This window comes from Arvicola amphibius, chromosome 18, assembly GCF_903992535.2.
Source record: "Arvicola amphibius chromosome 18, mArvAmp1.2, whole genome shotgun sequence".
In the NCBI taxonomy this organism is placed as follows: Eukaryota; Metazoa; Chordata; class Mammalia; order Rodentia; family Cricetidae; genus Arvicola; species Arvicola amphibius.
In genome coordinates this window covers 1,021,541-1,037,899 of record NC_052064.1, presented here as the reverse complement: position 1 = coordinate 1,037,899, position 16,359 = coordinate 1,021,541, and the positions used below count along the sequence as shown (strand labels likewise).

Genomic DNA, 16,359 nt, shown 5'->3' with positions numbered 1-16,359 from the left:
AAACATGTCTGACTTGATTTTATCCTTCTAATTGAAAAATTCTTTAAACAAAGGCATTTAAAATGTTAAAGGGTAGAAAACTGACATTCAGAGAAGTCACAAAAGTTCCCCAGGGGCATCTGACTAGCGAAGGGCTAACCCCTAGACAGTGTGTCTTCAGAAGACTAATTTGTGTCCTTTCTGACACTGGACAGACAAGGGCAAGAGAGATTCCGGAGCCGAGGCTCTAAAAGCAAATAGTTCTCACACTTCTTTTTGGCCAGTAGTTGGAAATACCTTTTGTTCTGTTGTGACCACTGGCCAGGAATACCAGAGAGCCCCGGTTTTTCCTTAATTCACCCTTTCTCTAGGTGAACACCCTGCCTGTCTCCTCTTACTGTCACTGAACTCTAAGTCGAGAACAATTTTGACCTGTATCGGCAAACAGAAAGGTTTTATTGTTCAGACCAATTAATTAGACCCCGCCCTCCCTAGGCATAGCTCACTTATGAAGCTGTTATGTACTTTTTTGTTGTATGATAATAACAATAGATATTGTGTGATAGTGTGAACATTGAGTGAGACTGGAAACAGAGGAGATAATTTAAACAATACATTCCCGAGGAACGCTGAATGAAGTCTTTGTTGGTGGAGTCAGTTGTCAGATAATAAGAGCGTATGGGTGACAACTGAAAACCACACAGCATACTGTGCCAGAAGCAAACACACCATGAGTGTGTGGCTTGCCAGGACCCGAGTTTAAAGATTAAGATCTGATGGCTTCTGGTGGGGGTGGGGGTGGAGAAGAACTCAGTTTTCTTTAAGAGGCTGACCATGGGGTGTTGTTTTGACCATGTTTCAGTGAGTATATGGGCAACACAAATTGTATTTGTCTTCTCCTCCTTCTTTTTCTTTTTCCTCCTCCTCCTTTTTTTTTGGGGGGGGGATACCAAAGGTGGAGGAATGGATTTAGGAGGACTTGGAAATGAATGTGCTGGGATTCATGATGGGAAATTCCCAAATAATGAATAAAAATATTATGAAAAAAATATAGCTATGCATGGTGGTGCAGGGCTTTTTAATTTACATTTATTTTTCTCTCATGCAATACATCCTGACTGCAGTTTTCCCCTTCTTCTGCTACTCCCAGCCCCCCTCCCTACTCCTCCTCTCCCTCAGATCCACTCCTCTTTTGTTTCCATTCAGAAAAGAACAGGTCTTGATGGAGGACTCTCATTGGTTAATAAAGAAACTGCCTTGGCCCATCTGATAGGCCAGCCCTTAGGTGGGTGGAGTAAATAGAACAAAATGCTGGGAAGAAGGGAAGTTAGTATGCCTCTCCTCTCTGGGTCAGATGCGATGGAGCCAGCCTCCAGGTCAGATATGCTGAATCTTTCCCAGTAAGACACCACTCATTGTGTTACACAGATTATTAGATATGGGTTAGTCAAGATGTGAGTAAGAGGCTGAAACTAATGGGCCAGGCAGTGTTTAAATGAATACAGTTTGTGTGTTGTTATTTTGGGGCATAAGCTAGCCAGGCGGCGGGGAGCCAGGCAGAAACCAGGCAGGAATGCAGCCCGCAGCTCCTCCCTACAAGGTCTCCCAGGGATATCAACTGAACAAGGCATAACAAGTCATGAGGTGGTGCAGGACTTTAACCCCAGCATGTAGCAGGGGTGGGAGCGTATGTAGGGTGGGGAGGGTGAGGGATGAAGAGGGATGACTGGGTGTGATCAGAGGTGAGTTCAAGGCCTGCTCGGTTAACATAGTGAGTTTCAGGATAACCAGGGCTATACAGACAGAACATTTCTAAAACAATCAAACAACACACACATATACATAGAAACACACACAAGGAATTTATGGAAGGGGACCAGAGAGATCACTCACTACTTGAGCTATTGTGGTGTTTTAAATAAAAATGCTTCCAATAGGCGTATATATTGATATTCTAGTTACTATAGAGTGGCACTTCTTGAGAAGGATTAGAAGGTGTGTCCTTGTTGAAGTAGGTGTGGCTTCATTGGGGGAAGTATGCCACTGGAAGTGGGCTGGGAGGTTTTGACACCAGATCCAGGATGTCTATGCCATCTCTATCTCAAGGGAACTTCTCAAGCTGCGTATAGATCAAAATGTAGCTCTCAGTTACTGCTCTAGCCATGCATGTCACCAGGCTCCCTGCCATGTTGATAATGGACTAAACCCCTGAAATGGTTAAAAAAAAATCCCCAATTAAAATTTTTCTTTCATAAGAGTTGACTTCATTCGCCATGGTGTCATAACAATACAAGTAACTAAAACAGAACACTTACTTCTCTTGAAGAAGACCCAGATTCAGCTACCAACACCCAAATAACAGATTAAATACATCTGTAACTCTAGTTGCAGGGGATCCAGCACCCTCTTCTGGCTATTTAGACCCAGGTATGTACAGTGTGCATATGACTACATGCAGACAAAACACTCATTTACATTAATGAAAACAAGTCTTAAAACAAAAGTTCCTGGAATAGAAACCTTTGGTTTATTGGGACAGTTGATGCTAAGACTAGAGAATTATCTGTTGTTATTAAGAGACTAGCATGCCTGAAGCAAATTTTCCCAAGAATTATGTCCTTAGGGACAATATACAGAAGCTGTGGTCCAGCAGGGGCAAGGCCATATATCAAGTTGGTAAACAAATGTGGCAATTGATATGAGTATCCCACACATAATGGTTTAGCAGGCACAAAGGGGTCATGGAGAGGAGTTGATGCTTGGCACTGTGAATCAGAGTTAGAGTCTCCCAGAGAAAGACCAGGAGAAGTCACTAGTGAAGGTAGAGCCTCAGTTGAAGTAAACTCTAAATCTGGAGGATCATGTAAAGAAAACCTGAGTCTTGACAATATGTGATAGTGTAGGAACCCGTGCAGATTCAAGAAAAGACCGCCAATGGAGGTACAACCATAGTTGCAGTAGCGAATACAGTATATTGGAGAGGTCATGATAATAGTATGACCACTAAGGATAGTGGACAGTGTGGAGTGGAGCTGACCTGAGCCTAGCAGAGAAGATGTATGTGCTGTGGATGGGACAGCCAGAGAAGTGGGACTGTTCAAGTCCTTTGGCTCCCAGAAGATCTTAAGTGAGTCCCAGGTGATGAGCATTGGGCACCAGTGTTGGATTTGCACTTATAGATGTTGTTTTTGCTTTCATTTTTCATTTAATTTTACTTTTGTCCAGAATCTTCTCTCTTAGAAATAAGAAAGTATTTAATTTGGGTTTTGATTTTCCAATGTCCACGGGAGATTTTGGGGTTTTATAGAAATCCAGGACTTTGAAGTGCTGAGAAATTTAAAGACAGTACAACATTTAAAGTTATATTTTTTATATTGTTATCATTATGAGAATTTAGGTATAAAAATAAATGGAAGGTTATAGTTTAATAATCAGGCATTTGCGTCAAGGTTAAATTATGCTAGTTAGTTCTTGTAAAGTTGACACGAAATGGAAACATTTGGGAAAAGGAAACTTCAATTGAAGAGTTACCTCTATCAGATGGTCTGGGCATGTCTATGGTGCATTTTTCTTATTAATGATTAATATGGGAGAGCCCAGTCCACTGTGCACCCCTGGGCTGGTAGTCTTGGGTTATATAAGAAAACATGCTGAGCAGTCACAGAAAGCAAGCCAGCAAGTAGGACTCCTTCATGACTTCTATTTCAGTTCCTGCCTTTAGGGTCCTTCTTGAGCTCTTGTTCCGACTTCCTTCAGTAATGGATTATGATGTGGAAGTAGTCAATATAACTCCCTTCTTGCTCTAAGTTGCTTTTGGGCAAGGAGTTTTATGAGAACAACAGAAAACAAATTACGATAATAAATAATGCAGGTTTCAAGATCTGAATTAGCCTTCCAGAGCTAATTCAGAGTAATGAACAACACAGAGAGGAGATGGTGAACCCTGGGGCTTACTGGCCTACAAGCCTGGCTTAGTTGGCTAAGTTCCAAACCAATGTGAGTCTCTGCCTTCTGTTGTGATGGGAGCAGCAGGCTGCATTCCCTCCACCCCGCTCCCAGCCACCTGGCTAGCTTATGCCCCAAAATAATTACACGGAAACTGTATTCATTTAAACACTGCTTGGCCCATTAGTTTTAGCCTCTTATTGGCTAATTTTTACATCTTGTTTTAACCCATATTTAGTAATCTGTGTAGCACCACGAGGTGGTGCCTTACCAGGAGCCATCTTAACCTGTATCTGTCTCAGAAAGGACAGGCATGGCGACTGCCCGAGGCGTCTGCCTCATTGTCTTCTTCTTCCCAGCATTCTGTTCTGTCTTCCCTGCCTACCTATGTTCTAACCGATCAGGCCAAGCAGTTTTCTTTATTAATTAACCAATGAGAATAACACATAGACAGATGACCCTCCTCCATAACTGCCTTAGAAAGACAAGGTGGATGGCTTTCAAGGAGCAACATTCTCTAAGGTTGACTTCTAGTCTTTGCATGTATGCATATTCACACACAAATGAACACAGTTATTATTGATAATCATACTGATAGAGGAGTGTCTATGTGTTACTTTCATTATTAATAAAGAAAACTGCCTTGGCCCTTTAAGAGAACAGAAAATTAGGTAGGCGGAGTAGACAGAACAGAATGCTGGGAAGCAGGAGTTGGGGAGACTCTTCAGGCAGTCTCCATAGGGAGTCTCCATGCTTCTCCTCTCCGAGATGGACGCAGGTTAAGATCTCTCCTGGTAAGCCACACCTCGTGGTGCTACACAGATTACTAAATATGGGTTAAAGGAAGATGTGAGAATTAGCCAATAAGAGGCTAAAACTATGGGCCAGGAAGTGTTTTAAAAGAATACAGTTTCCGTGTAATTATTTCGGGTGTAAAGCTAGCCGGCGGCCAGGTGGCGGGACACAGCCCTGCCGCTTCCTTCTACATCATACAGTTTTTAACATATTTGTATATTCCTTGATTCTCCAGTTACTAAATATTTACTCAGCTTCCAGTGTCCAGGACAAGAGATTCAATACTGAATGTCTAAGAGTAATTCAAATGGCCCCATAGTGGTTCTGTGAAGTAAAGTGAGTTCATGAAAAGTGACTAAATCTTTGGTAAGGGAAATGAAGACTTGCATGACATCATCAGCAGGGTACATACTAGCGGGATGGCTGGCATTTCCCAAGCTGATGCCGAGGGTTAGGATTTAGTGGGGTTTGTGCATACATAACGAAAGTGGAAGAAAGACTAGGCACGGAGAAACTTTTTAAAATAGAGCAAAACAGCAAGTGACTCAGACTCTGAAGTCCACGATGTCTGTGCTAGAACTAGTTAAACCTACTGCTATAGTAGCCCTTAGACTGTCCTACAAGCATTAACTGCCAACTTGACACAGACTAGAGTCACTTAAGAAGGGAATCTCAGTTAAGGGATTGCATAGACCAGTGTGACCTGTAGGCATGTCTATGGGTTTCTGTGTTGACTTTTAATTGATGCAGGAAGGTTCATCCCACCCCGGGAGAGTGGTTGTGTGCTATATAAAAAAGGGAGAAAAGCAAGCCCTTGTGAGCTGGCCATCAAGCAGTGTCCTTGTGTGGTTTCTCTGTCAAGTTCCAGCTTGAATTCCTGACCATTCTTCTCTCCATAGAAGACTTTAGCTTGGAATAGAAATGTAAATAAACCTATTCCTCTCCTAAATTGTTTTTTGGTCAGAGGGCTTTATGACAGCAACAGAAATTAAACTAGAATAGATATTATAGCCACCAGAAATGGTACATGAGAAAATGAGACTTTCTCTACTTCAATGAACAAGCTGCTAGTTTGCAGTCTCCCAGTTTCTCTTAAAGCGAACCACAACAGCACTCTGAACCCTGGTGATAGAGCACTTGAAAGCTGCAGGAAACAACCCAGATTATCCCTGTAACAAGGCAGAGCCACAGTTAGGAGGTAAAAATTGAAAAATATGCCTTCAATGTTTAAAAACTCTCTCTAGTCACAGAATAGAAACAGAACTGGAAATCAGGAGCAAAGGGGGGACATGTGAGATCCACTCAGATCCAGCTATAAGCACCCAAAGGCCTTGGCCTGCACTAGGGAAAAGGAGCGAGAGAGTGACAGAATTATACAGACATCCTAAGATAGACCTGGCAAGACTCGGGGATCAAGTAGTGTAAGACATCAGCAAATGGGAGCAGATCAGGACAACAGCCATGTCTCAGGATTGCACATTGGAAGAGTAGTATTTTCTTCATGAAAACAACACAAGAAGAGCTTTCCAAGTGGGACAAATATTTACATGACACCGAATTGGAAGCACATTGGAAAAGCATCCCTGCTAGGCTTTCATGACACATGAATGTCTATGTGGAAATCCTGGACAAAGCCTGGAAAGAGATCTGTCTGAGTCTCTGCTGCAATGTCAGCAGGCCACTTGCATCTGTTGTTCCTAGCAGTTAGAACTGTCATATTAGATTTGGGAGACATCATCCCAACTTGTAGGTGGGAAATAGCTCATGGTCTGAAGACCGACTCGCAGAAGGAGAGCGTCCAGGTAGGCACAGTTCTCAACAACTTCTGTGTGGGAATAAATGAAGCTCACGGGAGAATTCTGCATCTGCAACCGGCGAGGGCTAAGAAAATTGGAACAGTGGAGCATGAAGGGAGAGATGGCAAGAAGGACAGAGATAATCTATTCCATCCCCAGCGCAATGAAGGGCTCTCTTGAAGTCAAGGATCAGCTTTGCCAGCTGCGGTTTTCCAAACTGTTGCAAATACTACCACTTCTCAATAGAGGCAGAATTGAGTGATTTTCATGTGCAAAATTAAAGGATAACTCTGAATAACTATAGGAACCCTTTTTAGTTCTTCACAATTTTCCCGATAAAGTGCAACTTAAAATAATAGAAACTTCTGTCTCTATTTTTCTTAGACAATTTAAGCTAGATTAGTAGGATTTTGATACTGTGTACTATCTGCTAGAGACAGGGCCCCAAAATAAGAATTTTTCTTATTAGGAGTAAATTTTTCTTATTTCATATTAGGAGTAAAACTAAAGAATTGAATAGCTTCAAGTAGAGGTGGGATTAAACTATCTACTATAGATAGTGATTGCATGAGAGAAATCAAATTGACTAGTATGATGTTCATATGAAAATTATGGGATAAGGTTGGGTATCACTAAGCATGCTTGGGATCTCAGAGTTGGAAGGAGGTGGCAGGTAGATTCTAGGAGCTTCTTAGTTAGCCAGTCTAGCTGAATTTGAAAGTTTCAGAATCAATGAGAGATCCCGTTGCTAGGAAACAAGGTAGAAGGCAAGAGTGACAAAAGATTTTCAGCTTCATGGGTGCGTTTAATTACACACTCACATGCAAACACGCACATACTTGGCCCACAAATTATATAAGGTAATGTTATTACATACCTCTCTCTCTCTCTCTCTCTCTCTCTCTCTCATACACACACACACAGACATACACACACACACACACACACACACAATGTGAGCACTGCATTTTCCTCCCTTCCAGCTGGAAAGTACATGAAAATGAAACAAATCAAGAGGAAGAAGGTGATTCTGACTCCTACTGTCCTGAAGGACAAAATGGTGGTGAATTCTTTGTTCAAGAAAAGACATTGGACATCCAGCGCCAAAGAGACCTGACCTACTTTATCACAATCCCAAAGGCCTATCCTCTATAAGCAGTTTAATCCCCTGAATTTCACCAAGGCCCTCAACCATCACCTTCCCAGCTGCTTATGGCTGCCCACAGGCACAGGCCAGAGACAAAATGGCAGCTTTAACAGAGGCTGTGGATTCCCACTGAGAAGGAAGTTTCTGGCAAAGAGGATGTCCCTGCAGAGACCACCTGTTCTTCAATCAGAGGTCAATATCGCCACGACTTTGTGGAGAACAAACAAGTCCAGTTGGCATTGGTTACACATTATGCAAACCCCATAAAGCTGGTGGGTTTCCTGCCTGCTGTGTTGCAAGAAAAGGGTCCCCTACTGAATCTTCAAGGACAGGTTGGGGCGGCTGGTCCACAGGAAGACAGGCAACACCATTGCCTCATGCAGGCAACACAGAAGACAAGTGTCATTAAACCAGTGCAAGCAATCAGGACCAGTAACAATGACGTACACAACAGTCTGGGGAGGTAATTTTCCTGGGTCCAAAATCAACGGGTGACATTGTCAGCCTTGAAAAGGCAAAGGCCAAAAACTTACAGCCAAACTAGGTGGCATGTTAGATGCATATTGCTGAGTATATAAATATAATAAAAATATTCTTCAATAAAAATCTACCATCCAGAATTCTGTGTTGAGTATATAAAAACACAGTAGTGAGCTAAAAGCATTCCATATTTAAGTGTGTGGGCGTGTGTGTGTGTATGCTCCCACAATATTTATATGTATGTGTGGAGTACCTTTGTGCTTATATGTACTTATATGTATATGCTATACAACCTCCAGGAGACAATCCTCCTCTACTGGATGTAGTGTTTATTCCAGAAGACCAAAGCCCCTAGCTCCCATCTGCCATTATGCATCTGAGTTAGCACACTGCTCTGTCTACAGCAATTACTCCCCTAGTGGCTGTTATCTGCATGAATAAAAGGATATTGGAAGCTTAAAAGTCATCCTTGGCTCCATAACATAACACAGAATGAACCCTGAGTAAATTTGATCCCAATTAAGGACATTTTGGAAGGATTTAACCAACAATAAGAAGAAATCAGAACAACAAAACCAACCTTGGTGCTATGAAGGTGTAGCCAGATTCTTCAAAATTGTCTGGCTTCAGGGTTTCTGAATCTGAAAATTTAATGATATAAGATTTGATAAACAATACAGAACACATGCTTTCAGGGTCTGAGACAACATGAAGGCATTGTAAGAAGTATGTAGTAAGAAAAGTTTCAACAGACTATATCTTAAACTCAAAACAAATTACTTGTGAAGATTCTCAGTGTTTCCCAGTGTAGTAAGATTATAACATGGGTGAGCTTCACTAGACAGTTACAGCAGTAATTACCTAGGAAATGCTATCTATACTCTTCATCTAATATACTTAAATATCTTAAGACAGTAAGTATGTTTTATAACAAGCGTCTCATTTAAAATAACAGTGAAGTCTATTAACAGGATAAAAATGTTTTGAATGAACTCATTCATGCATTTGGTGAGGTAATAAGAATCTTATATTAGGTATGAATTAGCAGGTGGAAAGATGTAAAAAAGAAACACGATATTAAAACCAACTTAAGTGTGAGAGGTCGCATGAGCACACACAGGTACACCCGCCCTGTCCTGCTGCCAACTTTCGGGTACTCATGGAGTAAAGTCTAGCGAATGGGAAGCACAGAGGATAAGATCCAGCAGGAATGAAGACAGTAGTGAAAATACTGTGCACTAAACATAAAGAAATTGAGCAACAAGAAAATACTTGCCCTTCATTTTTCCCTTTTTTGCTGTAAATCCATCAGAAAGAGAAAGCAGGGAAACAAAAAAAGAGGGTAAAGTAAAGGGGTCACAAGCAATATTTTATTCAGTGACTGTGAATAAAAATATTGTGCACAGATCAAAGGTCCATTTATGTACAGTTGTCGTTTGGAAAAACCACATAGTTTTGAAGGCGGGAAGCTCTGTTCTGTCCACTTTACTCTTTCCCACTCTCTGTCCTGTGGCTATTTCAAGGGTCTGTTTTTGCCAAGTGGTTGGTGCAGATGCAGTCCCAATGATGCCAGCTCCAGACAGAAGCACTTACGAATGAGCAAGGACTCACTAGTTATCCCCTCCTTTACCACATAAAAAGCTAGCTCATGCAGAACTGCCGGTTGTTAAAAGACCATCATGCCTATTGAGTGACAGTACAAACGTAGCCTTTAATCTTCCACAATACAGAAGTGCCCACCCCTGCCAACAGCCAAAGGACAGGCATGGAAAAGATGGAAACTCGTACAAGATATATGTATATGTATTTTTTTTGTGAAGCCTAACAGAACAAAAATTTAGATTGCCAGTCACTATGGGGTGGTGAAGCAAGGCTATGATGGTCATTTTGCTTAACGAAGTCTAGCCATCAAGAACAAAACAAAGCTTAAAAGTGACTTGAAACGGTTACTGATGCTATTTACTCCACATTCCAAAGGATGCTTAAAAGTGAATTTATCTGAGTTACCGAGACATTAATTTGGATTATAAAAAGCAAGCTAACTGCCAAGCACAACATTATTCTGGCCAAAGGCAAAAAAGAAAAAAAAGAAAGAAAAAAAAGGATAGATAAGCAAAGGAAAAGCTTTTGCCAGCACAGCGCCATGAGCGGAGACCATGTTGGCATTAGCGTGTGAGACGGTGCACACCAGCTCACAGACCCTTAAAACAACAGGCACAGAGGACACGGCACCGCAATGATTCTCAGCACATAGCAAGGCGGGGGCGGGCGGTGGGACTGCCAGTGTGACTGGAGTACCTGCTCATATTCTATCCACGTAGAATACTTCTTGTTCCTTGCATGTTTGGGATAGGTTAGAATCATTGCTGGAGACTGGATAATAATACCCACTAAGATGTCTAAGCCTTGGGCACCCCCAAATCTAGGCGCACGCATCTGACTTTAGGAGACAGCGAGTGGATACTGCAGCTGCACTCACGGTACTTACATCTGGCCTGAGTTATTGTCTCTGCTTGCTTGGCTTTGATATAGTAAAAACTGTAGGATGGCAACACCAAGGCCAAACTGCAAAAGAAACAAGAGAAGCATAAACACAAACAAACAAAAATGAAACGCAACTTAAAAAACAAAACCCCAAAAGACATCACGTTCATGGGAAAGTCTGAAGATCTTCCTCATGCCAAAGCGGAGGACATGTTTCTTTGACAAGAAGATGCATTCAGCAAATAGAATCCTTCACCTCCCCCTTCCTAAACAGTGTCACCAGGTTCTCTACAGGGCAGGGAATTAAGAGGTAAGGACAAGACAAGTCGCCTAATATCATCATAAAATAGTTGAGGAGGAATGTACTCCAGATTGAGAATAAAAAAAAAAAGGAAAACAGGGTTTAAAATTAAACAAAGTAAATATCATACCAGTTGGACGCACCCTCTTTATTATACAGAATGTTCAATGGTTTAAACCAAACCGAATCAAGAATTAAAACTGAAAGAATAACCATTGTTACCACTGCACAACACACAAGGATATCAGAAATAAATCCCACCGTCTGAAGGCTGTGGTCCTAAGGCAAGAACCCCAGTGTCCGCACGTGGACAACTCCAGCCCATTAGAGACATGGTTTGATTCTTTGGACCCATTTGTTGTGACATGTCACATGGTTGAGGACATTGCTGTTAAAGAGGAAGGACTTCTTGAGTTTCACGTAGTCTCATGATAGATGTCCCAACCAAAGGCCAGTTCCACTGTAATCTTAGGCCAACTTCAGAATGTTTTCGTCACCAGGGGTGTTAGGTAAGCCTGGCACCCACCTTGTCTGAATGATGGCTCACAGGAAACTGTCGGAGAGGCAACCTTACATTTTTAGAGGTTTCTAATTCACAGACCACCTGATGAACATATCAGAGCTTTTCATTCAGAGTAGGCAGTGGTCAGAAGTAACCTTCGTTTCTTCCTTCAGCTAATACACTCATGTTAGACATAGAAATGATTGCTTATCCACCTTTGCCAAAGCCAATGACCTTTGCTATGTCTTGCATGTACAGGGAAGCCAGTGAGTCCTGGGTGTAAGAAATGGGTGTGTTTCTAAGATGCCCTATGAAACCCTACACAAAGAGTAATTCTTGGTTAACATGCTTTTAACAAATACCCCCAAATACCAGTAAAACAGCAGAAAGTGTGTTTCTTTCTAGGAATTTGAATGTTGTTAAACATTTGTAGATGTTTTAAGTCATCCTAACCTCCCCCACCCCATATACTCAGATATGGGGGGATAGAAACCCAGATTATTATCCCATTGCATGTTATTGATAGATAATATATAACAAAACAAAATAAAAATTTCATTTCTTATGAATAAAAGTGTTAAAATTCCCCTGTACAAATGTTCAAGTGTGAGGGTTTACTTTCTAAAATTTAATTTTGCAATAAAGATGGCAAAAATAATGAGTGCTTGTCACCCTCATTTGCCAAACTTCCACCACCGCTAAGTAAAATCACAGACTTTGCCTATGGGAAAAGGTCAGGGAAATAAAGTATTATGTAGGGTTAATGAACATTTCTACATTCCTTTTATAGGTAACTTCAGAGGAGGCAGGGATTCAAATTAAAATAAGCAACACAATCATTCTGAAAGCAAGGCGGTCTTTCATGATTCACTTGCCATTAATAAAAGGACAGAATTACTGAGTATTTGAAAATGACCTCCTACAAGTTTCTCTCAAGGGGAATTAGGATGGTTTTATTGCTTCATCAGCATTTATCATCATCAGAACCTTCTAATTAAAACCGATGATAACCGATGATATCATACAACTACTACAGAATTTCTCTGCCAGCTTGAGTTACATGTTATGCATCACCAAAAGTGGTGCAGCAACCCACGGGACTCCCAACGACGGCTTTGAAATTGGCACGCGAAATATACGATGTGCTGGCCTTCAAAACCATGATATTGTCACTCAAGTCACAAATCACGCTGTAGGAAAACAGTTCTATCTGTTTCCAAGTCAATCCAACGCTGGTTTCTTCCACATACTGCAGAAAAGATATTACCAGCATTCCAAAGCAATGACGCTTTCCTAAGCAAGGACTTCTGCATCTCATAACATGAACCCAGTACAACAAGGCTTCTTGATTTCTTCACAGACATTAAAGTTTAATAAAGCAAGTGACATTAAGTAGATGATAGAGCCCAGGTAATAGTTTTGATATTCACATAAACCTAATAAATTGAATTAAATGGGCTACTAACACAGTTTTCAACTCAAATCCTTTATCCCCATCAGAGTCGATAACTTTAGGAAATAGCACATTCCAGTAAGAGATGTCATTACTTACATTTTTTAAAATGTGTTCCCTAAGCTGGATGGAGGTTTAAGAAAACAGAAACCACCTGTGTCTGACATTGGTATTTACTCATTTAATCAAAGCATGCAGTTTCAGGCAGAATAGGATACCTGTTAGTTATTTGTGAACTTAATTGCCCAGACATTAGGGCATGCATGTAACTGAGGCCCAAGGCAGAGATTTGGGAATGGGCTCTTTGGAAAGCAAGCAATGTTAATTAAGCAGCCATGGCTTCCTCAGAGCCCAGTGTGGTGACAGAGGCAGTCAAACGGCAGCAGATAGACTGTGGTAGAAATGGTGACATCGCTGTCGCCCAGAACAGTTCTATGTTGTGAGCAAAGGGTGACACTGAGCTCGAGGAGGGACATTACTTAGACTGTGCAATGCTTCTGGGGTGAAAGAGCCTGAGTGAAGAGGCCGTTTGCGAGACAATTACAAACTCAGATCTGCTTGTGAGCACTGCAAGTACAGCAATGATTGCCCTAGCAAGATAGGCTCCTTCGTGTGCTGGTGGAGTGAACAACCCGGAATTCCTTTCTGATTGGGTATAAGGCTAATGCCACAAGATGGAATCCATATCCAGCACCACTGCAGCCAAGAACCCATGAGTAAACAGATCAGAGGCCCAGGGGAGAGCCAACTACTGTTGTTCTGTTAACACAAATCATTAAAGCAGTTGCTGTGATTTGTCATTATACCAGTAGATTAACGCATCTCTCAACCCTAACCAGAGAAGCCTCTATTTCATTAGATAGTGATTAACACAGAGACCCACAACTGGCTGAAATGGAGAAAATCAGACACCAGAATGCTCATCTGTAAATGGGACATCTATATTACATCTTTTTTTAATGCAACATTTTTATTTGAATAACGTATTTTTTTACTTAGTTTACATATTAACCAGTTTCCCCTCCCTCCTTTTTTCCCATTCCCTCTGATTTCCTATCTGCCCGTCCCCTCTCACTCCCCATTCACTCCTGACAGAGACTCGCCTGCCTCTGCCTCCTGAGTTCTTGGATTAAAGGCATGCGCCACCACTACCTAGCAATACTTTGTTTTACAATGATGCTATTCTTTTAAGAGACAGAGCTTCCCAGTGTTCTGTATCTTCGTGAGCTATTATAGGGTTCTTCAAAAACTGAAAGATGGTAATAACTGAAATAAATGAGGAAAGTCATTATTTGAAATTGTTCATGAACATTATACAAATGTAAAGAGATGCCTGGAAGAAAGCCAGATATTACAATCTACTCAGTAGATAGAAATGAGTAAAATAATGAGAATTGTAATTCTGGTATTTTTCAGTGTCCTAAAATGTAACTAAGATAGACAGAGAAGGACTTGGATGCATTATCTCAAGACAGTAGCTTTGTGCTTTCTTCTTCTACATTCTATTTGTCATCCCAAGAACAAAAGAGACAGGTTCCTACGAAAGCAACAACACTGTAACTTTGAGACATCTCTGGCACTCAAGGCTCCCCTAAGAGATGGTGTGTGATGTTTATGAACTGAGGTGCTGCAAGAAAAGACAACAACAACAGCAATAATGAAAAGAAGTCGCTGGGCATGACTCTGTCAGAGCAAACTGATTGGGATTCCTATTGATTTTTGATAAACGCATAGTCAAAGGCCACATGAGAAAATTATGACAGAGAACGTGGGGTATAGCTTTCTGGGTTTGACAAGATGAAACAGATTCCAAGTTTGTACAAGTTAAAAGCTATTTCTTCACTTTGAGACTCTTCAATTTTATATTCATTTCGAAAGTACCTACAATGTGCCTCTGTGTTATGAGCATGGGATTCAGATATAAATGAAACATCACCTCTCTGCCCTCTTAGAACTTAAGGAAATGGTCAGCAATGGAGTTAAATATCTTTCTATAAACCTCATGTATATACAAGTTCGTGTGTAAACCCACATGGAGTTTTTGTTGACCAAACAGGTGGTAACACCGGATTTAAAATAGATATAAAAGTGTCCTCTGCAGAGTAGGGAAAGGCATAAAGTAGATGCAGAATGAACAGGAGACTTGGTCTTGGGAAGTAATCTTAATTTAAAGTGACCAGAACAAAGGCCACAAAGCAGAGTGCCGGTAGTGTCTTTGAGGAGAAGTAAGGCTTTACGAGAGGGTGTTTAATTGCGTATTTGAGCAGCAGATTTAGAAGGCTAGTGTTGAAGGAGAACAGAAGGCTTCGAGAACTGATTCCATGATAGACTTGTTTTAGTGAATGAGATTCCAAATTATTAGGAGATTTGAGTGGAGGCATATTGAATAATTGAACTCAAGTATGATCTTTTTCTGTATTGAGGTTAAAACTGAAGAAAAAAGAATAGAATTTCACATTTAAGCTGTTATGTACTTTGGTGAGCGTTTCCTCTGACCACAGCGTTTTTCAACAGAACGGAACAAAATAAAATCACACCCGAGAGAAAATGTGCAGGGAACTTATGGGCTTGAGGAGAAAAGAGAAGCCATGAAAAGAAGTATATATAAATATCCTATATTTTTTGTATTGCTGAGCTCTCCAGGCCCTCATAAAGGCTGCCTGAGGTTAGGTGACATGCTAAGCTATCGATACATTGCCGCGGTCGTGTCTGCTGAAGTGTAGTGTTGGAAATGACTTGGAGACTTTATAGCTTTGGCTGGCAATTGTACAAGTGGCAAAAGATGACTTTGAAGTTGGTGACTGAGTGGGAAGTGATGAGCTGATTAGAGAAGGGGAGATAGAAAAAATGAGGATCATCTTTCTCAATGCTACCTAAATGTGGGCTATAGACCTGGTCTCTTTGCTAACTGCCTACTATTAGTCCGTGAATGTGTGTGTGTGTGTGTATGTGTGTGTGTGTGTGTGTGTGTGTATGGATGGAAACTGAGGGTAAATGTTTAGCAAATGACTCAACAGACTAACTCTAAGTCCATGAAATATAATATATAATGGTATTAAACTGACCTGTCATTTTTAGTTGTATTTTAAGATTTATTTTAGCAAATACATCCTGTTTGACTTTACCCATATAGATCTATCTTAAATAATGGACACAGAATGTGGGTGTGGATCTCTGTGAATATAGGAGAGTGAAAATAAGTTTGTCTTGGAAGAATGAGGAGAGGCTATTAAAGTGGAGGAAGTAGGAGGGTAGGTGTGGGTTGATGAAATTCAAAAGGTGGAATTTCCAGGAAGAAGAGGTAATAAGTAGCAAGAAGAAACATTTTACTATTCCAAGGGTGTGGGACACAGGAACAAGGAGAAAGCAGGAAGCTCTGAGAAGATTTAAGGCAACAGAACAGAATTCTTGGGTGTGGTGGTGCATGCAGTTAATCGCAGCTTTCAGGAGGCAGAGGCAGGCAGATCTCTGAGTGTG

At 41.1% G+C, this 16,359-nt stretch overlaps 1 protein-coding gene across 2 annotated transcripts in view; it reads right to left on the bottom strand.

Moving 5' to 3' along the window:
- Positions 1–16,359, bottom strand: part of Cacna2d1 (calcium voltage-gated channel auxiliary subunit alpha2delta 1) — a 428,064-nt gene that overhangs the window by 28,561 nt on the left and 383,144 nt on the right. Inside the window, exons 23-25 of one of the 2 annotated variants that reach the window (XM_038315276.1) lie at positions 10,631–10,707; positions 9,419–9,439; positions 8,723–8,783 (exon numbers count right to left, since the gene is read on the bottom strand). In XM_038315276.1, coding sequence (XP_038171204.1) covers positions 8,723–8,783; positions 9,419–9,439; positions 10,631–10,707 — 159 coding nt within the window. The remainder of the gene's footprint in view (positions 1–8,722; positions 8,784–9,418; positions 9,440–10,630; positions 10,708–16,359) is intronic. The other variant, XM_038315275.1, reaches the window with a different exon arrangement.